Source organism: Biomphalaria glabrata, chromosome 14 (genome assembly GCF_947242115.1).
Source record: "Biomphalaria glabrata chromosome 14, xgBioGlab47.1, whole genome shotgun sequence".
In the NCBI taxonomy this organism is placed as follows: Eukaryota; Metazoa; Mollusca; class Gastropoda; family Planorbidae; genus Biomphalaria; species Biomphalaria glabrata.
In genome coordinates this window covers 15370979-15397851 of record NC_074724.1, presented here as the reverse complement: position 1 = coordinate 15397851, position 26873 = coordinate 15370979, and the positions used below count along the sequence as shown (strand labels likewise).

Sequence of the window (26873 nt, the reverse complement as noted above, 5' to 3'; positions counted from 1 at the left end):
CATTTCCAGTGGAGAAAGCTGTTTTCTGTTTGTCATTAGTGTGTAAACCTACTTGCCAGTATCCACTTTTGAGATGTAGGGTTGAAAATATATGAGCCCTAGAAAGAGTGTATAATGTGTCATCGATACGCGGCAGTGGATAGCTGTCTTTTTGTGTGACGTTATTTAAAGCCCTGTAGAAAAAAGCAAATACGAAGAGAGCCATCTTTTTTCTGAACTAGAACAACAGGCGAGCACCATTGGCTGTTAGACGGCTCTATAATTCCTTGTTCCTTCATTTGTTCCAACATGTGAGCTGCCTCTTTTTGCTTTGCTAATGGTAATCACAGCGGTGGTTCCTGGATTGGTCTAGTGTTACCTGTATCTATCCTATGGGTTACCATATTAGTCCGACCACCTTCATTTTCACTGTCGGGCATGATGTCTTTAAACTCTAGCAACAGTTGTTTAGCTTTATTGTACTCTTCCTCTGGCAGATTCTCGCCCACATCCCCAAGCATTAGATCAACTCGAGAGTCGCATAACGATGCACTAGAACTAAAGCATTCACAGGCTTCTTAAGCCTTACGCGGTAACCACTCTGCTAACAAAGAGTCTATAAACATGAAAGATTGTAAAGTTATATATATTTTTCTATTTCATGTTTGTGTTCACTAAGCCTAAGACCGAAGCCTGATATAAATGCAGTAATTCATTCACCTTAGTTAATTAACTAATTGGTATTTTTTTAAATTGATTCGTTTGTTGTTAGGTAAAAGAATAGTTTGTGCAAAATTTAAGCTTAATCCAAGATTGGGTGTCAGAGAATTAACGTGTACAAACGTTTGGCGAAGGCAGACAAACAGAGTGAATAAGCTTTGTAAAAATGGCTCTTTTAATTAGATTTAATTTCGTAATTTGTTAAATTCGGCACTTTTAAAAGATTAGTTTAATGACCTATACTCTAGCATAAAACAAACAGATGTTTTATAATGTAAAGCACAATTGTTTTGTATAAATTTGGTAAGAGTTTCGGAAACGCTTTACACTCTCTTTTGAATAGACATTGATGTTAGCAATGACAATATGAACAAAAACTATTTCACTACTGAAATAATAAATGAAAACTATTTAAATTAAATTCCATTTTATTGTTTTGCTATAAATGTTTTCGACAGATTAATTTTTTAAAATCTTTTAATCAAAATATTGAGTTGATAATCAACCAAGGATTGGAGTAAATATTGTCAATGGCAACAAGAAACATGTTTACTTTTGCGTAACAGACACAGAGGGAAAACCCGAAATTATTATATATCTTATCGACTATTTTCTACATCAGTGAAATTAGGTATGTAAATGAGTTCATAATAAAAATATATTATCTATGACGTATACAAAATTAACGCATTGACAGTAGTGACAATATCACATTACTGTTATGTGGTGGCACATGGACCTATTTTTTAAAATTTCTTCTCTAAAAGATAATTTAAACTGTAGACATTATTTCTTAATATTTTTTTGATAAAGTACCAGGACTCTCTCTATATATATATAGATAAATATAAACATATAAAGAAATTATGTCTACACTTTATAAAAGAAGATTAATATGTCCTACGCATAAAATCAAGTCGTTAAGGTAAAGAGAATATTTAAAAGAAAATAGTATATAGATATACATATGGTTCTTTCTGTCTCGGAAGACAATGGATGCGCCCAGGTGAATCACAGGCTTTGTTTTGTCTTGAGATTGGGCAGAATCAGGTGTGACTGATCAAGCCGATTCGTTCATGTATATGCATTTGTCCAAGGGTGAAGTTTGTACAAGCACGTACAGTCTGCCTCAATGTTGTCCGGTCTTGGGCTATCTCCTCCATGGGCGGCCCTTGGGTCTGACTCCCTCTGCAAGCCCAGTGTATAGGATTTCTTTAGGTATTCTTCCATCTGGCATGCGTGTGACATGACGAGCCTGCGTAGTCGTCACTGTGTAAGAAGAGCTTAGATGCTAAGCATATTGACCCGTTTCAGAACGTCCTGGCTGGAGACATGATCCCTCCAGGAGACGCTCATTATGCGTCGCAGGCAGTGTAAGTGGTAGCTATGTCATCTGTGTTCTTGACGCAAGTAAGTTACCCAGCTCTCACTGCCAAAAGAAGTGTGCTCAGAACGCAGGCATTGTAGACTTGGATTTTGGTTGCCGTAGTCAATTTGGTATTTTCCCACACGCTCTTGGAGAGTTTTGCCATTGCTGCAGAAGACTCTTCTATTCTTTTTGTCAGTTCAGTGTCTAGGTTGCTGCGGGGGGGGGGGGAGGGAGGTTAGAATTTAGTGACTGATATTTTGCTTTGATTTTGTTTATTTAAGGTGAGATTTTAATATTAAACCATCACTTGGGCCAGCGCAGCCAAGGAAGGTTCTTGAGTTTGAAGGAAGTTTAGCTGTTAACCCCCCCCCCTTTCTAAAAAAAAATGCAAACGACAATCCCCAAAGTCCAAGAGCATACCTAAGGAAGATTTTGATTTTTAAACCTCTCCGAATTATTTTTTTTTCTACGATAAAATCCCTCTTCATACATCATACATCAGTCACCGGATTCTATGAGCTTAGTCAAGAAGGATTTTGTGTTTAAAACCTCCCTCCAGCGTGTTTGAGGCTAAAAAATATCTGTTTAATATTATAAAAGCAAATTACACACTTAAAATGTTATGAGCATAGCCAAGGGGGATTTCGAGTTTAAGCCCCCCTCCTCCAGAGGGCTTTAAGTACAAAACTTCTCCAGATGGTTTTAAGTTTAAAACCCCCTCCAGCGGGATTTGAAGCTAAAAAACCACCTCTTCAATTTAAAAAAGTAAATTCTATGAGCATAGCCAAGAGATGTTTTGAGTTTAAACCCCCCCCCCCTCTGCCCCGAAACCCCGCTGGAGGAGCTTACAGCGCTCCCCAGACCCTCTTGCTGGCAAGGGCGGGGTGTCTAAGGTTTTTACAATAACTCGAGGAAGAACCAATAAACACACACACACACACAAACACACAAACATATATATGGTATATGTGTGTGTGAGTGAAATTGTCTAGTATTAAAACCTTTAGAAAAAAGCTACTTTCATTTTAAAATTCAATTGACTTATTATATAAAGGATAACCTAACAGTAAAGTTTAAAGAAAAAAAGCGTGATGGTGAATACAATCAACTTTACACACTACACTCAGACTACATGTGTAGGCCCACTACGTTTATCTGACCAGGTTTTTAAAATCAGGCTGAAACTATATTTATTTTTATTTCTTTCAACAGGTAGGGTGTGGATAAGTTTTTTTTATTCTAGAGTTGGTTTTCCTAATGTTTTTAGATACATGTAGCTATAAATCTTAACATTGATCAAATAGGCATACTAGATGTTCCCGCTGTTATTAAAATATCGTTTGTATTAAATAAATATATCTAAAGCACTAAATATTATACTGCCACGCTTTAGATTCCAACTATTAACTAACAGCTACTATCATTATTAAGCTTTTGATGCCAGAAGCAGTCTTTTGCCTATAAATTGCAAGCGAGATGACCAGTTGTTGGTCTGAAATTCATGAACACATACATCCACCCACTATACAACCTAGACTGCATTTTACTTTTGAAAGATTTACATTAGTAACTGTTAAAAATACATTTAAATATTTTACATTGACCATCCCACAGATCTCATTACATTTGGTGGTCTCGTGCATAGACACACACTTATGCTACACAGATTAGTTTTTAATAGGCTGATCAGTACATAAATGTTGTTAAGCTTTATTTCGTTAATTAGTAACAGAGTTTAAAACAATGATGAAATAAAAGGAAAAAATAATAATAAGAGGCAGGGCCGGTCCTAACAATTGCGTGGCCCTGTGCGAAACTGATTGCGCTGGGGCTAGTCTGGGTGGGAATAAAGATAATAAGTGTAAATTAAGATTTTGTATTAGAAAAAAAAATCGACTTTGAATTTTATTAATTCTTTACTAAGTACAAAATAGCGATCAAATTAACTTTACTTTACGAACCTTGCAACCTAAGGCATATTTATATGCCACTATGCAGGGCCGGTCCTGCAGGTTGCGGGGCCCTATGGGAAACGGATTTCGCGGGGCCTAATTTGGGTTTTGATAAGGATAATAAGTGAAAATTAAGTTTTTATATTAGAACATAAATTCGTCTTTGCATTTTATTCATACTTTACTAAGTACAAAATCACTGTTAAATTATTTTTACTAGCCATCTACAGTAGATAGTAGTTTTCCAACAAAAAACTGGTAAAAATCAGATCTGCCTTTTAGATTTACTATCGACTCGCAAAATATCGCTTTTTTATATAAGAGGTCGAGATAGATTTAGATCTATATCTGTATGCTAGTGGCTATCTAAGTAAAAAAGTATTAGAAGTTTTTGTTTTGGTTAAAATTCGACTTATTATTACATTTTTATTAAATGAAAGCTGACAATGCCTTTTTTTAATCGCGAGTAGGATTGGCATTTGTGAATGACACATCGAAATAACAATTTTGTCTGTTTTAAGATTTGCATCAGTTTTGAGAAGATTTTAATAATCTTAGGTGATTTTCAAGACTTTTTCTTATATTTTATAATTTAAGGAGAATTCCAGGAACCCTTTAATAATAATTTTAATTTAAACCTACTATTCGCATCGCGCGGGTCCTATGAAAGTGAGGGGGCCCACTGCGGCCGCATAGGTGGCAGTGGCCTAAGACTGGCCCTGCCACTATGCCAGTGACTATAAAAGTAAATAAAGTATTGGAACTTCCAATTAGGTGAAAATTCGCCCTAATTATTACATTTTATTACATGAAAGCTGACAATGCCTTTTTTCTTTTATAGCGCGTATGATTGGCGTTTTCTCAAAGAATGACACCCACAAATGATAATTTTGTCTATTTTTCCGGAGATTTTTATGAGTTTTCAGGAGATTGTAATAAACTCAGGAGATTTCAATGAATTTTTTGTATATATTTTGCAATTTAAATAAATACACCTAGAATTAGCGTGGGCCTATGAAATCGCGGGTTCACTACGACCGCATAGGTTGCAGTGGCCTAAGACCGGCCCTGATAGGAAGGCAGCTATGTCTACATCTAGCCGAGCCAACTCTAATGCAACCAGTGCATACATACACAGAGAGATAGTTTGAATAAAAAAACATCGTCATGTATTTTAAATAAGTATTAAATTGTTTGTTTATGATTACAATAATTTAAAAATGGTATGCTTTGTGATGACTTGTGAGGTTAATTTAATTTATTAGAAAACTAATTTATTTGTCTTATATTGTTGCCTTTTTGAAAGGGCTCATATTAGGTAGTGAGAACATCTGTATAAACTATATAGAAACTTGAACTGGTTTTCAGACATATTAAAACAATAATGATTTTTTACACAAGATCACTAATATGCATCATTCTGCAAATTGGTAAGTCGCATGGAATTTTTGTATAATCTCTTTTTTATCGTACTTAAACATTTTTTTTTAAATTTTTAATTAATGTTAAATTGCTTCTGAATAGAGAATCTTGCTTATTATATAGTGCTTGTTGGATTTTGGAACAGTTTATTTGTTGACATGCTAGGATGGAATAATAGATTGGGAGAGGGTTTGCGTGCACCGTTTAAAAACTTAGCAAATAAAATATTTTACCAGTCGATAATTCAAACTCTTGCTACTGGAAAATTATTTTATGCCACCAAACAACACAGCCAATGAGTCCATTTACCATTTTTAAATTTGCGCATAGAACAAAATACCCAGTAATTAAAAAGATTAATCATTAAAGTGTACATTTTTCGAAATCATCTTAAGAGGCATCGATTTTGTTGTATGCTGCATTTTTTTAAATTTAAATCTTAAGTTAAAAGCAGAAATGTTATTCTAAAAAATTATTAAAAAATAGCTAGCTCAGGCAACTTCATGCTCTAATAGCACTAGGGAAGAAGGAGAATTTGAACAAATTTGTCGTAGCATACGGAACGAGGAATGTGTCATTATATAGGCCTATGTGTCTTTGTGTCTTTTAGTTCATGGAATACATATGGAATTATAAGAATGTAATAATAATAATAATAATAATAATAATAACGTTAGTTTATATTCATACCCTAAGGTATCAAATCCTTAGTCGGCCTTACAGTACATTATTATCTGCAACAAGTTTGAATTTTTTTATTGAAGAAAATAAGGTTGTACTTGTTATTAGTTTGCAGTTCATAGTTTCTGACATTTATGCTAAAAAAAACTTTCTTTTCTTTGCAAGGGAGAACTAGTAGTTTATTACAATATGACAAAGCTTACATGTTATAAACTAAAAAATATGAATTATGTGATATTAAATATGGCGCGGCACACATGAAGGCATATGCAATGTAATTCATTTTGTGTCATTTATATTTCCACTATAAACTGATATCCAAAACAACGTTATATTTCAGCTTTTTGTAATTCAGAAGAAGTAAACGCCATATTGTATGAGTACAATGATACAAACATTTTGATCTTAAATCAAGAGTTCATATTACGGGGCTCTGTAATTGTACAAGATGTATCAGATAATGACGAAAACTACTTAAATATAGAATTAAGAACTAGAGGTGAAACTACTTTTTACATGGTAGGTACGCAATAACTTTTCTCTAGATGTAAGTTTTCATAGTATCAAGTAAAAAATAGTCCTATTTGATCAAGAAAATCTTTTAAAATTGCAAGGGTCTGTAATTAGCATTACATTTTTTAATACCTACAGATTGAGACATTGAATCTAAGTCATTGCCTGGCTCTTGTAGGCTTCTATTGTGTTTATGACAAGAACACGTTTTTAATTTATTTTAATACTACCACAATGATAGAATTTAATCAATCAGAATGGAGAATGATGGGCTCGTACAATGGATATGAATTTAGTAGTAATCATATCTTTTTACCTATAGTAAGACGTAAGTATTTTGCTTTTCATTTCTAAAATATAATATACATTTTAAATTGTTCTTTCAACAACAAAAAAGGATATTGAATAAATATTTATAATGTTAATCACTTTTAATAAGATTAAAGATTAAGACAAAAATCAATTGGTATAAAACCATTAAGTTCTAATTGAGTTCGTAATAAAAAAAAATCATATTTTAAATATATGTAGGACATATTATGTTATAAAAACATCATTAGTGATGCCAGCACCAACAGATCGCACAAGAAATCAAAGAATGCTTGGGATGCTTATACGTCAAGATCATTGACAGGAACAGAGTGTAGATATGCACAGATAGAAAAAGGGAAATGTTCGCTATAGTGTTTGCAGCTGAACACAATATTTATGGACGAATTGTGAATGTACAATCACATCAAAAACCTTTGCAAACTGATGTGACAAAGCCTTTACACATGATTTCACCCAGACTTCAGTTGATGATGTTAAAAAGGTGTTATGATATTAATTTAAAAGTAACTTTAACTCCAGGTTCAAAAATACAAATAGCCGATACGTTTTTGCGTGCGTACATTAGTGGTCAAGAACAATCAAATTCAGACGATGACATGGTTATGAGAATTCGTAGCGAAACAGCACAGTTTCCGGGAAGTGACCATGGGAAAACTGAATCTGATGTTAAACTGAAGTTATTGAGCAATGGCCAAAGTTTGGGTTAGGGTTAGCATGAAGCAGTAAAGGTGTACTGGTCATTAAAAGACAGTATTCATGAAGAGAATAGATTATTGTTTTATTAGAACAGAATTATAATTCCTTCCAGTATGAGAAATGAAATTCTCGACAAGTTGCACACAGGTCATTTCGGTCTTGAGAAAACCAGATCGAAGGCGAGACAGAGTGTGTTTGGCCAGGATTGTCCAAAGATATTTTTTCGACAAGAATGAAATGCTCAACATGTGCAACGTTCAAAAGAAATAATGAGAACGAAAAATCGCTGACCTCAAGCTGTACCAGACAGACCATGGAAAAAAAGGTTGCGAAAGATTTGTTTGAATGTCAAAACAATGGCTACTTGCTAGTTGTGGACTATTTCTCCAAATACCCTGAAATAAACGACTTGAGAACGAAACAGCAGAATGAGTAATCCTTGCACTAAAAGGTATATGTGCTAGACATGGCATACCAGATGAAATAGTGAGCGACAATATGCCATTCAACAGCTATTAATATAGAGAGTTTGCTTCTGAATGGGGTTTCAAAAGAACCACATCAAGTCCTAGGTACCTCCATCAAATGGTCAAAGTGAGTTGTATGTTGGTATCGTAAACCAGATATTCAACAAAGCATACAAAAGTGGGAAAGATCCATATCTCGCTATGCTCTAGTATAGAAATACTCCGATAAGCGGACTGCTGTATTCACCATCACAACTGCTTATGAGTAGAAGACTCAGGGACATCATTCCAATTGATCCCAAACTATTGAAACCATCGGTAGCTGAAAATACAGAGTCTTTACTAAAAGAATGACAGATGAGAAGCACATTGAAATACGATGCTAACTCAAGATTAGCTTAAGATTACTCTGTCGAACAAACATGGTAGAAAGCAGTTGTAGTTTTAAAAAATTCATCACCCAGATCTTACATCATAAATACAAACGATGGAAAAACCTACAGACGACTTCAACGCTTTTTGAACAAGAGTTTTGAAGAAGACATCTCTGGGTACTATGATACCGATGAAGACAACGAACAACAAACTGTTAGAACAAACGAAACAGACAGTTATAGACCAACGTCTAGAGAACTTGTTGTGCCAGTCAAGACATCCAGAAGTGGTCGAATTGATAAAGTACCTAATAAATATAAATATTAAGAACTTTAAAACGAAGTATGTGCTAATACGTTTATATTGCGTCATTGTTTGTTGTGAATGTTTTTTTTTGTGATAAAGTGCTTAAAAGGATGTGACGTAATAAAATGATAGTCTTATTTTTCACCCTGTCCCATTCCGAAATAACCGAAAATGTCTAATCGGTTCGAGATAAATATTTTGTAGCTCTGTATTTGAATTTTAACTAATATTTATACTTTGAAAAATTGTATTGGTCAAGCTAAGGTTTTCTAGTATTGCCAAAGAGCTAGTATTTTTTCCCAACGACATAAAGCAACTGTCTAATTTCTAGAAAAATTGTTACTGCCGTATTTGACAACCATGTCAGTCCACCAAATTTATTTGAATGTACGATCTAAATCTAAATAGTTGTATTTAAAAAATAAATAAAATTCATTTTTTTTAAAGACTATTCACTTTTAATGCATCTTATAGAGCTATTATTTTGCTCAAAATAACTAATAAATTATAAATTATTAATTAAAAAAAAAACTAACGTGTATATATAAATATTAAAACGTATTTTCTTTTCATGTTAATACGTCATTGACTGATAATATATTTTTTACTTTAGCCTTTGTTGAAGTCAGCCTCCAAGAATTCAACCAATCCTACTCTAAATGTGAACAAGATTTGCTAGAAAATGAGGGAATTAAGTTGGAAGGATATGTTAGGTTCTATAAGGACTTGGATGACGATGAACACTATATAATGATCGAAAAAAAAGCTAAAAACTCAACTACATTTCTCATAGTAAGTAACAAAATTTTTTTTAGCAATTTTTTTTTATAGTCTTACAAGAATAATTGATCACGTACTAATAGTTTTATTAGTAATAGAATGTCGCAATGATTCCACAATTTTTTAAACATTTTAAAGCAAATTTTACTTTATTAGTATTTGTTTATAAAAGATCAATTGATACACAATCATGAACGAAAATATTAATAAACCCATATACTTACAGTACAATAATGCATTTCTGAATAAATGTGATGACGAATCCTCATCTTTGAGGTGTAGTAAAGATGGGGAGATGAATTCCTATAGAATTACAATGTCTTTAAACGCCACAAAAGACCTAAGTCAATCCGAATGGCGACTCGCTGGAAAATGTAAGGGCATTGATTACTGGAGCACTCCTATACAACTACCCAGAATATTAGGTACAGAACTTATTTCGCATTTAAATTTTTCTTCAATATTCCTTAAAAAATTATATAGCTTTTAAATGTTAGATCTATATAACTTCTAAAAAAATGTTTAATAATCTACATTTTTATTGTACAGAATAGCATGAAAGGTAAATGTAGCTTGCTTAAAATTGTGATGAAATGGGGGAATATTTTAATGTTCTGCTTTAAAATATACTCAATTAAATAATTTTTAACACAACAACTGAAATTCTATGGGGATTTAAGGCGTTGCTTTTACAATCTAATTTAAAATATATGTCCTGCTTTTTTTCATATTTTGTCTTTTTATTTTTAAGATCCTTCAGATATTGTAGTAAATTTAAACAAAGAACCATTATCTAGTAAAACAACTACCTATGAACCAAACACTGATGAATTGACTCTTTGCTGTATAGAAGCCCCTTTGCCATGTATAGCTGTTATTACAGTTAACTTGAAGGAACAATTTGAAAATCCGACATGCGTCACATACACAAGGAGTAAGACAGAAAAAGAGGAGTTCATGTTTGGCTATAGGGTTTGTGGAAATAGTTCATCCGTGCACAAGTTTATCCTTGTCATTGAACCTGAAGGTACATTTTTTTAGTAATGTTTTCATGGTACGCAAGTGTGCAAACTCTGGTCCAGTTATATTATTTAGTTATAAGGATTTAAACATACACACTTTGATGAATATTTTTCTCGCAGTATGCTTTTAATTTCAATCAATACATCAAAAACAAATTACATAAAAAATGTAAATAAATACACAGGAAAATAGTAGCACATTATACACAAACTAAACTTTCTTATTTCTTTTCGTTTCTTTTTTTCCTTTATAATCCCTTGTTTCAACAAAAAATATGGAGACACCATCCCCATTAACCACAAGATAAAAACTAATAATATTCACTTCTAATGGGAATCTACAGTATAGACTCTAGAGCAATGTATATAATCTTGACTTGTGAGATTTAAAAAAAAATCCCAAGTGCTTCATGGAAAGACAAAAAAAAACATTATGGAAATTAAAATTACACCATTCAATTATGTTTTGTTGAGTACTTCCATACTCTTTAATAAAGCATGCTCGCTGAGGTTTGGTTCAATTTATTTTGTTCTCCAGTTTTAGAAAAGTTGTAATTAAATGAGTTGTTTTTTTTTTTTCATACTGATTTTAGCCTTTCAGTATCTCCAGTTAAATCGTAAATAAAAAAAAAAACAACAACTAATGATAAAAAATACAATATCTCTGTAATGACTTTTAGAAAGAGCGATTATTTTTCTCTGAATAACTATGAACGATAGATTTTAAAAAATAATCATTTTTATTTTAGTCTGCTAAAACTTCAAATACGGTGCCTATAATCTTCGTTATCTTCCTTTTATTTATTAAACTCCGCAAAGAATGAATGAGAAATGTCCTTCTATGGCCTAGTATATAATTAAACTGTCATTTTTTTTAGATCTGTTTCCAGGTACCCACCTTTAACCCATAACGAGTTAACAGGCTAAAGAAATAAATTTCGTACTGAATACGAAGTCGAGTCTACATTTAAATTATCTTTATGAGTTATAAGACATATTTAATATATAAGCAAATTATCATTTGGGTAAATAAATTACAATTCATGAAGTAGACCTACAAAGTGATTCATCTCTTACAAATATTGATATAAATACTTAACAATTCATGTAATGATATTATTCATTGATGATTAACTACATATTTTTTTTCTATCAGATACAATCACAAATCAACATAATGTGACTTTAATATTAATAATGTTAGCAGCATTGTTGCTATTTTTTGTATGGACGTTTATCTTTCTTAAAGGTAATATTTCAAGATATAAATATTAACTTTACCTATGAAAACGTATTGGAACAAAATATTTACGAATATGCAATGTAGCTAGTATGTACTATTTCATATAATGTTATTGTTCCAGATAAATCAAAGCAAAAAACAATGCAAAACAAGTGAGTAAACGTAATTTATTGACGTTTAATATTTTGATATCTTTCTACCACTTACTTATTTCGCCAAAAAGTAATTTTCTAGTAAATCAATGTAGAAATTTTCTAATCGCTAAAAACAACGGAATGTAAATGTCGTGCAGATTTATATATCACTGAGGCAGTTAACTTCTAAAAAGGACAATGTTTTCCCTTTGCAAAGTTGTATTGTGATCTAAGATGCTAATTCTAGATACACCACACATCAAAGATTGCATATTTAAATTTGTATTTTACGGAGGCTGCAGCGATTTTAACAATTTGTTTTCTACTTCTGGCGTGTTCACTATCTGTGATCCAAAATAATTGCTTTAGGCTTGCTCTCTGTGACGATACGAAATTTGCTTACAAAAGTTCATTTCAGTTTTCCCAGAAAATCGTTAGAAACATTTATTTTTAAATGTATTCAATATTTTCTTGTCCACCCATAACTATATTCTTCTATAATTTATGGTCAAGACAAAGGTACTGGCACTAATGGGACTAAACTCGACTTAAAACTGGCTTCTCTAGGGTTAAGTTTTAATTATTGACCGCTGGACGGAGGACCAACGACACTATAGACGCTGCACCATCGCTACACACAGCAGCTTAATAACTATTCACAACCCCCTCCCCACGTTGGATATGTGCCGCCTTAAGAACAGTATTGTACATGATGGATAGAGACAGAGACATATCGTTTGGGTCCCTACTCACACTCATCTCTACTAACTGAAGCTAGCACCTCATGACGCTGAGAGTTCCGCTGACACGCTTGATAAGCCTACAATATCCAAGACTGTCGGATCTGTCTATGAGAAAACAACTGAATCACTACAGCTATGTTCAATCAACAATAGTAAATTCGAAATAATGCATTAAGCACTTATTGTAATAATTAAATTACTTTAGATTTTATTACTTATCCCCACCATTGTTATCCCTTTTATATTTTGTTCATTAAATAATTTATCTTTTGAACTAGAATAATTCTTTCTGTAGTATTTGTAAGCTACCTATGTCCATATTGTCACCATTGCCTAAGCTATCCTCCTATTGATGTCCTTATTATTAAAGAGTAAAGTAGGAATCAATTCATGCATCAAACCAAAAACAAAATAATATTACAAATCTGAAAATAGAAAAACAAAAAAATGTTAATTCTATCATTAGAATTACGCTAAAGAAAGTAAAGTAGTTTAAAACTCCCGTTTGAAAATATCGTTATTAGCAAAACCAATAACATTTTAAAAAATATGTATTTTCTATTTAAACCATTAAAAAGTTTACATTTTAACAAATTAAAATAAGTTTCAATATCAGACAAGGTATGGCTATATATTCACTATCAGGCCGTTATAGAATACATTAAATATTTATTAATTACTTAGATTTTAATTAAAGTTTTTTTTTATCTTCCCATTCCCAAAATTTTATGAAGCTTCTTCGTTCGATAGATTACCTTTTTTTTTAAAATATATTCCCAGCGGATCATCAAAAAATGAAAAGACGAATGAAAGGTTTGTTTTTTTTAACACTAAAATATTTTCGAAAAATTTATAAAGCTTTTATCAAATCTGTCTGGATCAAATTTTGAACACCTTCTTTCTTCCCCTTCCATATCTTTGATCAAGTTAAAACTTCTCACAATTATGTATAGTCCCTAATAACACATGAATTAATAAAAAAAACGTTGAAGCAATCACTACTGATTATTTTTTATATAAGAATTTCGTTGAGAATTAGTTTGTCGCGTAGAAAATTGTAACTAACTATAAATAACTTTAAAACATTTTATTTTCATTAGAAGGTTTGAGTCCTCATGTACAAATTCAAATTGAGCAATTTTATTTTTTGTTCATCTGTTTCTTTGAAAAAACGGTTTACGAGCTGGATGTTTAAGTAATATGATCATATTGTAAAGAGAAAGCTAAAATCACTAAATTGCGCTTTACAAAACTATTGGTAATTCTATTCTGACATACCTAATAATGTAAGTATAAATCTATGACAAATTTAATTACACGACTATTTCAAACAACTTAATACAACTTCCACTTTATACCAGCATTTTTTTTCTCCTTTTTAGAATTTAGTATGTGTTTATTTTTTTTATCGCTTTTTTTTGTATTTATCTGTTTATCCATTCTAAAAATTATATGAAGCTTCTTTATTCTATATATTACATTTTTTGTTTACATTTATTTCCAGCAAATCAGCTACAGATGAAAAGACGAATGAAAGGTTTGATTTTGTTAACACTAAAATATTTCGAAAATTTACAAAGCTTTATCAAATCTGTCTAAATCAAATTTTGAACACCTTCTTTCTTCCACTTCCCTATCTTTGATTAACTCACAATTATGCATAGTCCCTAATAACACATGAATAAAAAAAATGAAGCAATCACTACTGATTTCTTTTTTAGCGCCGCGGGAAAGGAGAAAAGAAGCTATTAGTTTTGTGTGGCCTGTCTGTCCGTCCCGTTTAGATCTCAGAAACTAGAAGATGAAATGAAAATAGGACATCATGATATTTTAGATCATTCAAAGTTCTGAAGCAACGGATACTTTTTTCTTTTCCGAAAGTAAACCATTTAATTTTTAAAATTATATATGCAAGCAGATTTTTCAAAGAAATACATCTTTCTTCAATGAAAAACTTCAGGGGAAGTAAGTCTTATTAAAAAGTTCACAGGCTTCTTCATTAATAAATCTAGCTTCATTCATAGATTTGCGCATCGGTACAAAAAAATTGTATTTAAGGTCACAATTGAAAAAGTATCAATGGATCATTATTAAATATATTTTACATTTATTAACTAACTCATAGAATATAATACTGATTCAAATGTTGTTTTTTAAAAAAAAATTTCGATACAAACCTCATTTTAGTTATAAGTTTCAAAAATAACGAATGACTTTTATAGCGAGCAGTTTTGACATATCCTCGTTATAGGTGCCTACACAGTCTAAATAAGACTAAATAGAGCCCAGATCAGTGGCACATCTAAATATATTTATAATATATAAATTATAAATCCTATACTCTTAAGCGAGCAATTCTTGTATGTATGTATGTATATATATTTATATATATATATAAATTTTATTTCGAAAACGGCTCTAACGATTTTCTTTAAAATTTAAAGGTATGTGCATGATAGTGAGAAAAAAAAATTCTCAACTCATTGGCCACATCGTGAAAACTCGAGGTCGACCGTTATATCGGTTTGAAAATGGCTCATTATCGAAACATTATTTTTGGCTAGAACATTTTATGAATGAAATTTTCTATATGACGTCAATGGGAAAAAAACTTGACACCGCTTACGTCACTAGGCTCACAGCAGTACACTAAGACATTTCTTCGCAAACAAGAAAAAGTTTTAATGATTCAATCGGCGTAATTAAACATTTGCGCACCATCTTATTGTACATTGATCCATTATGAAACTATGGAAGAAAAATAATATATTAAATATCTTTATGTATGTATGTAGGCTTTATAAATTGTTTACATTTTAATTGCGTACACCCGTAGGTAGCTTTTACTTTGTTATTATTTTGCTGGTGAATTATTGCAATGTGTTTAAGCTTCGAAGTCTACTGTCAAATACCAAAACAAAGGAAATGGTCATTACACAGCTTATCTATGCCTTACTTGCACAACCAGGGCCGGCCCTAACATTTGCGGGGCCATATGTAAAAAAAATGCGAAATGCACGCGGAGCAGTAAGGGTAGGAAAAAGGATAATAAGTGAAAATAAAGATTTTGTATTAGAAAATAAATTCGTATTTGCATTACATTTTTATTAAATGAAAGCTGACGATGCCCTTTTTTTCATATCACGCGTAGGACTGGCGTTTATCATATTGATTGAAACGCCAAAGTGACAATGTTGTCTTTTTAAGGACATTTTTATGAGTTTCCGGAGATTTCCAGGAGCTCCTTGAAAACAAGGAGACCACGGGAACCCTATTATAAATTATAATGGTTTAATTTAATAATTTACACCTAGGATTACACTCCGCCATATGCCGGTCCCAAGCCCGGGTGAGAAAGGAGGAGGGTTTGGCGTGGGGCTAGCGACCCCACCCTGTAAAACCACTATTGCTACAGAAACGGCAAACTCGACACATAATGAAAACTATACATGCGGCGAGGGCGGCCAAACCCTGATGACGGTGTTGGATCAAAGCCAACTGGAAGTCCAATACCCGATACATGGCAAGCCTTTCAACGCAAGGAAACCGACTCTTATAGGCACGTGGAATGTAAGAACCCTGAATCAATGCGGTAAACTGGCCCAACTTTTAAGAGAGTTTGACTCTTACCGGCTGGACATCCTTGGGATCTGCGAGATGCGGTGGACATCAAGTGGACAAATAATCAATGATGGCAAGACAATAATATATTCAGGACATGACAAGGAGCACATTGGTGGTGTAGGAATCATCATGTCTAAAATAGCAGCTTCAGCGCTAATTGCTTGGAAGCCGGTCAGTGACCGCATCATTACAGCTCGACTCCAAACAAAGCAAATTAAAGTCACTACCATTTAAGCTTATGCCCCTACAGAGGATGCAGAAGATACCATCAAAGATAATTTCTATAATCAACTACACACCACTCTTGACCTAATTCTACTGATGGGAGACTTTAACGCCAAAATCAATCCCAACCGAACTGGCTTTGAATCACTGGCGGATCAAGAACTTTCGAGTGGGGGGGGGCGATTTTTTTCCAAACCCTAACCCTAATGCCCAGTAAACCCTAACCCTATGCATAAACGTGCGTACAACACACACACACATGTATATTTCATATATATATATATATATATATATATATATATATATATATATATATATATATATATGAGAATAAAAAAAGCAGCATTTCTCAACCTTCGGCGAAAAACAAAACAACTGGTGCAGCGCTATAAGGTTTCCTAGTGGAGCTCGGGGCGAAGCCCCGACGCCAAAAGCGTTTTCTTGCATTCTTCAATGCAGAAACGCATTCTCCTGACATCTACAGCTCATTATTCATCAGTGGGGTTCCGACGCCAAAAAAGATTTCTTGCATTCTTCACAAAAGAAACGCATTCTCCTTACCAAAGGCTCATTAATCATACTATTAAAAAGGACTTTTCGAATAATGTTGTACTTGAAAAGTATTCTAATATGAATTTATAGGATCTTAATACATTGCAAATAAAACCGATTTTTTCCATGAAAAGATAAGATAACCCACATATTTAGATTTTGGCTTTGAGGATCGTTGTCGAAAAAATAATTATTCGATAAATAATATTCAATAAAATGTAAGTATAAATTGTGAGTTATAGTCCCAAATTTATTTAACTAGCAAAATATCAGATTGAGTAAAGGTTGGGAAAAGGGACTATGAAATTATTGTTTGGGTTTAGAACTCATCTCAATCGTGACTCTTATACTGAAAAATTTCGTTTGAATTCTAACTTTCTTAAAATAATTATTATAAATAAATGTGAAATTACATAAACTCTGTCTGGAAATGGGAGTGGCGGTAGAGTTAAAACGATTAATCCTCGCTCCTTTAATAATTTCTGCTAAAGATTGCATTTGGCATTAAAGAATAGGGGTGGGGCGACTCAACTAATTTTGTTCACAAACTATGATTCTCCATAAAAATAGGACCGCCCCCCCCCCACTCAGAGAGCTAGAGTGGGAAGGGCAGTACATGCAATCGCCCTCCCCCCAACCCCACCGAATCGGCCAAGATACCAGAAGGGGATTGACATAATATAAAATTTATATATTAATTGAATACATTTTGGTCACAAACTATGATTTCTCCATAAAAGTAGGACCGCCCCCCCACTCAAAGGGTTTAGGTGGGAAAGGCAGTAGAGGTATTCGCCCCCCTCCCCCAATCGGCAAACAGGGAACGACATAGTATAAAGATCTGTTAAAATATCAATAACAAGTTTTATTCGTATAGATATTTAATTGATTCTGTTAGCAAGCTGTGATTTCTAGAAATAAATTGGATTGATACCATCGCCCCCTTCCGACCCCACCAAATCGGCCAACATACTAGAGGGGGGGCGAAATAACCTAAAAATAGGTTGAAATATAAATAATTAGTATATATTATTAACATAAGTAATAAATTCGTATACAAATTGTGTAAATTCTATACTAAAATTCGTCTCCCCCCCCCCTACGGGGGGAGGGGTCGGCCGAGTGGGGGGGGGGCGATCGCCCCTACCGCCCCCCCCTGGATCCGCCAGTGCTTTGAATATGTAATGGGACCATATGGCTCTGCAGAAAACATCAGTGATAATGGCGAGCGCTTGATTTCTCTCTGCGCATCCAACAGCCTTTCAATTGGAAACACATATTTTAAGCACAAACAAATACACAAAAAAACATGGCGATCACCAAATGGAGAAACCTTCAACGAGATAGATTACATTTGCATCTCCAAACGATGGAGGTCATCTCTGTAAGATGTGCGGACCCGCAGAGGAGCTGATCTCGGCTCAGACCACTACCTTGTCAGTGGCAAATGTAAATTCCGATTGAAACGCCAACCAACGACCCCGCCCATTTAATGTAGAGAAGCTTAAAGACGGCAATACTGCAGCACAGTTCCGATTGAAACTAACGAATCGCTTTGAGGCTCTTGCAGATATATCTACCCTTGAAGAAGAAGTTCACGTACCTTAGCAGCATCATAACAAATGATGGAGATGCTTACCATGATGTAGCGTGCCGAATAGGAAAGGCAGGGAGCATTCTCCAAAGGCTGCAGCCTATTTGCAGCCTATTTGGACTAGCCAAGCCATTGGACTCGAGACAAAAATACACCTTCTCAACACAATCGTCATTCCAACTGCTACATATGCATTTGAGACATAGAAGTCATCTGTCAAAATTGAGAAAAGACTAAATGTGGCTCAACAGAGATGGCTGAGACGGATTTTGGGAGTCAGTTACACAGACCGGATCTCAAACAAGGAAATCCTATGCCGAACTGGGAGTAGAACAATTAGTGAGGTTGTGACTGAGCGTCGCATGAGGTTTGCGGGACATGTTCTACTTCAAAATGAATTACGCACACCAAGAGTTGCGATAACATGGAAGCCAAAACGAGGAATAGGAAAGCGCAAACAGGGACGTCCTCGTATTACCTGGCGACACACCTTCATGGAGGACCTCAGAACAGTGGACACCAGGTGGGAGGAGGCTTCAGACATTGCAAGTGACAGATCATTATGGAGACAGCTTGCCGCCCAATGCGCCGAACGGCGCGGGAGTACCTAAATCTAAGTAAGAATTAGCGCGGGGCTTTTGAACCTTCGGGGTCCACTGTGTAAGCATAAGCCTAATGCTGGCCCTGATGATATCCAGCTCGCGGTCAACGAATTTTCATCACGTTGCTGCCTTTTTTTTTGGTTAACCTATAAACCTCGGTTAAACAGTAGTCATGTTCCAGAAGTCACCCAATAAAACCTACTCAGCCCAAAGATCAGCACGCATAGACATCCCTTAAAGTGGTAGATAACCTCACATTATCTGGGAAGCATAGTATCAAATGACCCATTGCTTTAAAGAGAGGTTGATATGTGAACCGGGATAGTCGTGTGGCGAAATAAATCGCTCCGCCTTTCTACATAAATCAGTGTCAACCAGTGATTCTCTCAACCCCTCTATGTGGAGCTTACACATGAGTACTTTATAGAAAGCAACTAAGACTTCTTGAACGACTTCACCAAAGACCGCAATACAAACAGCGATATTCTTTCAAAATGGTATGAACTTCGAGTCCGAAGATTAGTGAGGAATGCAGTTTTTCCAGTTGCTGCGCAGCCCCAGCAGTGACCTACATATTTTGCCACATCCAGGGCAAGCATAACCATTGTCCGCAGGTGGTCGATTTAGATTTTCTTTTCGCCGTCTGCGTTTGTTCTCGTTAGCAGATTTTCTTTTGGTCTCAAATGTGTATCCCGCGGCCTTCGTGGGAGACCTCCAGCTGTCTCGTTCGGAGGCCGCATACAACCAGGTGCTCTCTTCTATGTCAGCCAAGGAAAGTTGACGCCTAAGCTGGTCTTTGAAGAATTTCCGTGGAGCGCCTCTGTTACGTCGACCACCTTTTAGCTCACCAAAAAAAGACTGCCTTTGGCATACGTTCGTCTCCCATACGGGATACGTGCCCTACCCAGTGCAACTGTCAGATCACAAGAAGTCCCTCTATACTGTCCATACCGGCGTTGGCAAGGACATCGCTGTTTGTAGTGCGGTCCTGCCACCGTATGTCCTTGATGGAGCGCAAGCATCTTTGGTGAAAGCACTCAAGAAGTCTTAGTTTTTTTCTGTAAAGTGTCCATGTCTCAAAGCCATAATGAATATATTAATTGCAATATTAAATCTCAGAAAGTAACCATTTTAGAAGTTATACTACAAAGACTTTCTTACAAGCATATAATAGCCCAATAGTTTTACGCAAAAGAAGCAATGTAAAACGTTAAGACGTGAGCTGTGGTTTTCTATAGTTGGGGGGACTTTCTATTCTAATCGCCATGTACAATTACATTGAAAACTGACAGAACGAAAAAGCAACTCTTCGGATCCCGATCGTTCATTTTCGTAATTACAACAATATTCCCAAAATTACTTCGGGTATATATCCTTCCTTAAGAAATTATTCATTCGAGCGAGGCTCGGTCACCTGATATTGTATTGATAATTTGAACAAAGTTTTAATTATTATGGCCAAAAGCTTTATGCGGCCCGCGAAACACTAAATAAATCTAGTGTGCCCACACATTACACATATAAAAATGCAAATATATTAAAATAAATTATTATAAATATCTATAAACATTATTGAAACTTTCGATTCTTATTACTGATAATGAAGAGGCTAAAAAAACGTATCCAAAAGTCCTTCTATAATGTATGAAGTAAACGAAGATTATATTTAATAGTAATATTTCGATAAATTCAGTAGAAGACATAAGCCCAGGCCAGTATTTATTGAATGCTATGAAGAAAACTGTGTTGAAAGAGTTGGGTTGGCTTGTACAAGATGGCAAGGGTAAAAACTGATGGAGCTCTGACTGAGAAAAACAACCTTTTTAATAAAATAAAGAAAATAATCACAACCATAAATTAGTAACTGGAAAGCTTACACAAAGATACATTAAATTTAAAATATATGGTAATCATGTGATAAATATATGATTTACGCGCAGGGCCGTCCATAGGCATAATTAAAGTAAGCAGCTTCCAAGCTTCATGAGTGTTGGGGGCCTCGCACATGACATGAACTCTGCTAGTTAAGAGAAGGAATAGCGAAACATGTACTCAATGCTATTGTTCGAAGTACACTAGGTCTTTAATAAATTGCATAATTTTAGTTTTTCCCTTTATTTTGTATTTTTCAATTTCATTGGTGCCACCAAATTCACTTCGCCTATGGCCTCCAATTATCCATGGCCGGCCCCGACTGGCAGTTCCGAAAAGTACTTGAAGATTTGGAATTTAAACATTCTGATGTTCGGTAGCAAAGTAGCACTAGCTGGGTAATTATTAGATTAATATGGAATCTCAAGGAAGAAATTGTAAGGTTCCTTGATGGACATATTTTTAATGAAGAGTTGAAGACAAGACTTCATGTTATCATCGGAACCATTGAAATTTGTTGTTTTCACATGAAATGTATATGCATCTTAAACATGGGCGTAGCCAGGATTCTTTTTCGGGGGGGGGGGATTTTTTTCTCCCCCCCCCCTGACACCCCCCCCCTAGCGAATTTTTTTTTTATATCTATTCATGTGTGTGTGTGTGTAAATAATTTTATTGCATTCTGACCCTTCATTCTTTCGGAAGACGTTTATTGTGCCCTAGAATAGGTTCTTCCATGAGTTAGTGGAAAAATTGTAGATTCCCCGCCAATACTAGCAAGAGGGTCTGGGGGAGCGCTAGGAGCTCCCCCAGCGCGGGGCGAAGCCCCGCCGCCAAGCACTATTTCTGATATTGAAAGCCAACAAAATTCATATTCTGAGGTATCTACAGTGCATTTTCCTGCTATTAAAAAGTTTTATTTCAAAAACCTAATGTGCTATTCTTACTGACTTAGACCCTCCCGCGCCGTTTGGCGCATTTGCCGTCAAGCTGTATCCATAAAATTGTAGATTCCCTGCCATTACTAGCAATGAGGTCTGGGGAGCGCTAGCGCGGGGCGAAGCCCCGCCGCCAAGCACTATTTCTGGTATTGAAAGCCAACAAAATGCATATTCTGAGGTATCTACAGTGCATTTTCCTGCTATTAAAAAGTTTTATTTCAAAAACCTAATGTGCTATTCTTACTGACTTAGACCCTACCGCGCCGTTCGGAGCATTTGACTTCAAGCTGTTTCCATAAAAATCTGTCACTGGTAATGTCTGAAGCCTCTTCCCACCTGCCATGAGGACCTCAATGAATGAGTGGCGTCAAGTTGTACTAGGATATCATTGCAACTCTTCTTATGCGTAATTCATTTTGTCGGAGAACATGTCCCGCAAACCTCATGCGTCGCTCTCTCACAATCTTACTAAAGGGTCGACTCCCAGTTCGGCATAGGATTTCCTTGATTTAAACCCGATCTCTATAACTGACTACTAAAATCTGTCTTAGCCATCTTTGTTGAGCCACATTTAGTGTTTTTCAATTTCGGCAGATGACTATTCACTACAGTTTATTAAGGGAGCCCTGCCACTGGTAAAATGTGTAACCACTCTTGAAATTAAGTGACTGTAGTTTGCTTTAGATTTTATATCGAAAAGAGAAGTTTTATCGTCAAAATAATCTGTTGGGGGTTTTCCACCTCAAAATGCTCTGTAGGGGGATCTTAAACTCAAAACCATCTGGAAGGGTTTTAAACTTTAAACAAACGCCATCTGTAGAAGAGGGGTTTAAACTCAAAACACCCGATTGGATTGGCTACGCTCAAATAATTTTAGTGTGTAATTTGCTTTTTTTTTATTTTGAAGAGGTATTTTTTAGCCTCAAAACTCAAAACCCCTTTGGCTGCGTTCATAGATTTTAGAGTGAGTAATTTGCCTTTATTTATGTTGAAGAGGTACTTTTTAGCTTCAAACTCCACTGGAGGGGGGTTTAAGCTCAAAACCCCTTTTGGCAACGCTCATAGCATTTTGAGTGCGTAATTTGCTTTTTTTCTTACACTGAAGATGTATTTTTTAGCCTCAAAACTCAAAACCCCTTTGGCTGCGTTCATAGATTTTAGTGTGAGTAATTTGCCTTTATTTATGTTGAAGAGGTACTTTTTAGCTTCAAACTCCACTGGAGGGGAGTTTAAACTCAAAACCCCTTTGACTACACTCAAAACATTTTGAGTGTATAATTTGCTTTGTTTTTATTATTAAAGAGGTATTTTTTACCTTCAAACCCCGCTGAAGTGGGGTTTAAACTAAAAACTAAGTCAAAACCTATTTAGCTATGCTCATAACATTTTGAGTGCGTAATTAACTTTTTTTTTATATTGAAGACTGGGTTTATCGTAAATTTTGGAGGGGGTTTGAAAATCAAAATCTCCCTTAAATGTGCTCTTGGAATTAGGGGATTTTCGTTTGCATTTTTGTTTTGTTTTGTTTTATAGAAGAGGAGGGGGGTTAACTGCAAAAAACCTCAAGTAGGGGGTTTAAAACTCAAAACCCATAGTAGGGGGTTTTAAACACAAAACCCCTGGTAGGGGTTTTTAAACTCGAACCCCCCTGGTAGGGGGTTTTAAACTCAAAACCCCCTGGTAAGGGGTTTTAAACTCAAAACCCCATTGGTTGTGCTGGGGCAATTGATGGTTTAGTATTAAAATCTCAACTTAAATAAACAAAATCAAAGCAAAAAATCATTCACTAAATTCCGATCCCCCCCTAGGGGGGGGATTTCATTTCGGGGGGGGGGGTTGAACCCCAACCCCCCCCCTGGCTACGCCCATGATCTTAAATCTTTTCAAACAAAGCTATTCCATTTATGAGGCCAGCAAGAAAAATAAAGACTTTATCATTTTCATTTGCTGAAAGGTGAAATTATTTCTAGTGAAATGGTTGAAAAGTACAAGACATTTGGATTCCTTGATTGTGGAATTTTAAAGCAAATTTTAAGACGTCAAGAACTTAAAACCAGTTTTCAATAGCCTCAGCTCACCATTTTATGCAGAAGCTGACTCAGCTCCAGATGACATACCTCCAAGCAAATTATGAACTGAAAGAGAAGTTCCAGTCAGTTCTTTCGCGGGAGTTTCATGGGTGCCAGAAGCTGTATATCCACACTTTAAGAAACTTAAACTTTCATATTTTAAGAAACCACATTCATCTTTGAACAAGCTTTTCTTTTTGTTAGAAAATTATCAAGTATTAGAACAGGTCGATGCTTATTGAAGTTAATTATACATCGGTCACAAGAAAAACAAGTAACTATTAAGCTAGTTCCATGGTTCCGGAACATTATGCACGAGAGTAAACAGTTATATACTTCATACATTCTTAGTGAAATGTTGGATGTAAATGGACAATGACAAAATTTAAAAAAAAAATCATTCGTAAAATTAGTTCAAGAAATTTCTAACTCTTGTTTTAATTCCTAATATATATATATATATATATATATATATATATATATATATATATATATATATATATATATATATATGCGGCCCGCCTAGTCCCCAAATTTTATTAATGCGGCCCTCGATTGAAAAAAGTTGCCCACCCCTGTTCTAGGGCAATATTATAAAAAAAAAATCCACAAAGGTTTTAATATAAAATCTAGCGGTTCTTTGTAAATTTCGGCTCTCAGGTTAAAAATCTGTAAAAAAAACAAAAGGTTGTAGCCATCACCTAAGAGATTAAAGAAACCTCTGTAATAAGTTTTATTCATACAGTTGTTTAAGAGATCTCTTGATCAATCGGAAAAATTATTTGGTAAATATATAGTACACATTTTTGGTATACTATTTTTAATTACGCTTTTTTAAAAGCAATCATAACCAAACTATGTTTTCAATGGATGCATGTTTTCTGTTTTAATGCCTAATTTTGTAAAAGGAATTTTCTTAAAATGTCTTTGTTTCATTGTTGTTGTTTTTTAGAAGTACATCAAGAAAGACACCAAGGCAAGTTCTTTCTAAAAAAAAAAAAACTAAAAAAGTAATTTTTTTTTTTTTCATTTTTAAATATTTAATTTTTTTTTTTAATTTAATTTTGAAATATTTATAACATTAAAATGTATACATTAAAAGACAAAGAATTATGTTAAAAAAGGAATAACATGAAATCATAACTATTTCAATAAATTATTTTTCTAAATGATACATATTATATGATATGTTTAATGTAAATTTATTTTTTATAATATGCTACATATTATATGATATATTACATATTATATGAAATACTACATATTATATGATATGTCAGATGATAGGGTGATGTAGATCATGTAGAAAACGGGTGAAAGTCTACATAATCTTATCTTATATATTATTAGGCTAACTAAACTATGAATTTAAGAGATATTGTTCTGAAAAGATAATCTGTAATATAAAGTATAAAGTAAGGCGCACATCTGTATGTATATATGTATGTATGTATGTATGTTGGCTATGTATGTTGTCTATGTATGTTCCGCAGAGAAATCAAACCCTTTTAACCAATCGTGTTAAAACTAGTCATTAATGTACCTCTCACAACCAAAAAATAAAAATAGCTTAAATTTATCTATATTAAAGCACGAAACCTTTTAACAAATCGGGTAGACGATGCTTTCACAGTGATTGATATTTGATATGAATGTATCGGCTTACGGGTAAACCCATTTTCGCAATATACTTTTATTTTCGTGCAAAAAAAAAATCTTAAATGGAACATTAGCCAAGTTTGACATAGATTTAAATCCAATCCACTAGATTAGTAATACCCAAACTAAGGCCTGAATAATATCTGGATAGTTATAGATGTGACTATTTCGGCTGAACGGATAAACCCATTATGACACTCTACTTTTATTTTGGTGGAAAAATAGTTAAAACATAATGTGAAGGAAATATTCTCCATGTTTGACTTACTTCTAATTTCAATCCAGTAGATCAGTAATACTCAAACTAAGGCCTGATGAACGCGGGTAATATCCGTCTGATATGTATCTAAAATACAAAATATTTTTATTTGTTGCATATACTAAATGCAGTTGACTTCATTATTTTATTTCAGCTCTTCAAATAGAAACCATATACGTTTAATGAATCTAAAGAAAATGTAGAAGGGCATCTTCTTGAAAAATGATGATTCTCAAATTTAACTAATTAAATATTCTAAAAAATATAACATAAAGTCACCAGCAATAAATATTTTTATTTAAAAACAAAATGCTTAACCTTATTTTTATGCTAATATATTGTATATCGTTATAATTTTAAAAAGTAAGAGTTTGATCCAATGGAGGCGTTACATTGTAATGTTTTCCTTTGATATTTATAATCAAGATCGGAGAGACACGGGGAGCTTTATCTGTACTTGGACACTATTTAAAGCAAAAAAAAAAAAAGATTATAAAGAGAGTTTGTGTTAGCACACAAACTCAGAGGCGGCCCCAGTCGGAGTCGGATCCCTGTCGGATCCGCCTATTCGCAAGGAATATTCAAGACGTGATTTAATTTTCATGGTCAAAAGAAATAATGTTGCAAAGATTCATTTGCTCTTGTAAAAAATGTTTTTTTTTTATGTTTTACATGTTTCGGATGTTCCTTATAAGTAAAAATAATTAACTTCTCACTGGACTACGGAGGATGGCAGCGAGC

At 34.2% G+C, this 26873-nt stretch overlaps 1 protein-coding gene across 1 annotated transcript; it reads left to right on the top strand.

Moving 5' to 3' along the window:
• Window positions 1–1285: 1285 nt before the first annotated feature.
• LOC106065135 (uncharacterized) lies at window positions 1286–26442 on the top strand. Its single transcript, XM_056010818.1, has 13 exons — window positions 1286–1330; window positions 5389–5450; window positions 6464–6642; window positions 6775–6964; window positions 9427–9605; window positions 9820–10018; window positions 10345–10620; window positions 11772–11864; window positions 11980–12010; window positions 13516–13548; window positions 14240–14272; window positions 25167–25224; window positions 26287–26442. Exons 2-13 carry the CDS (start codon window positions 5405–5407, stop codon window positions 26296–26298), a joined length of 1329 nt encoding a protein of 442 aa, XP_055866793.1. The 5' UTR covers window positions 1286–1330; window positions 5389–5404; the 3' UTR covers window positions 26299–26442.
• The last annotated feature ends 431 nt before the right edge of the window (window positions 26443–26873 follow it).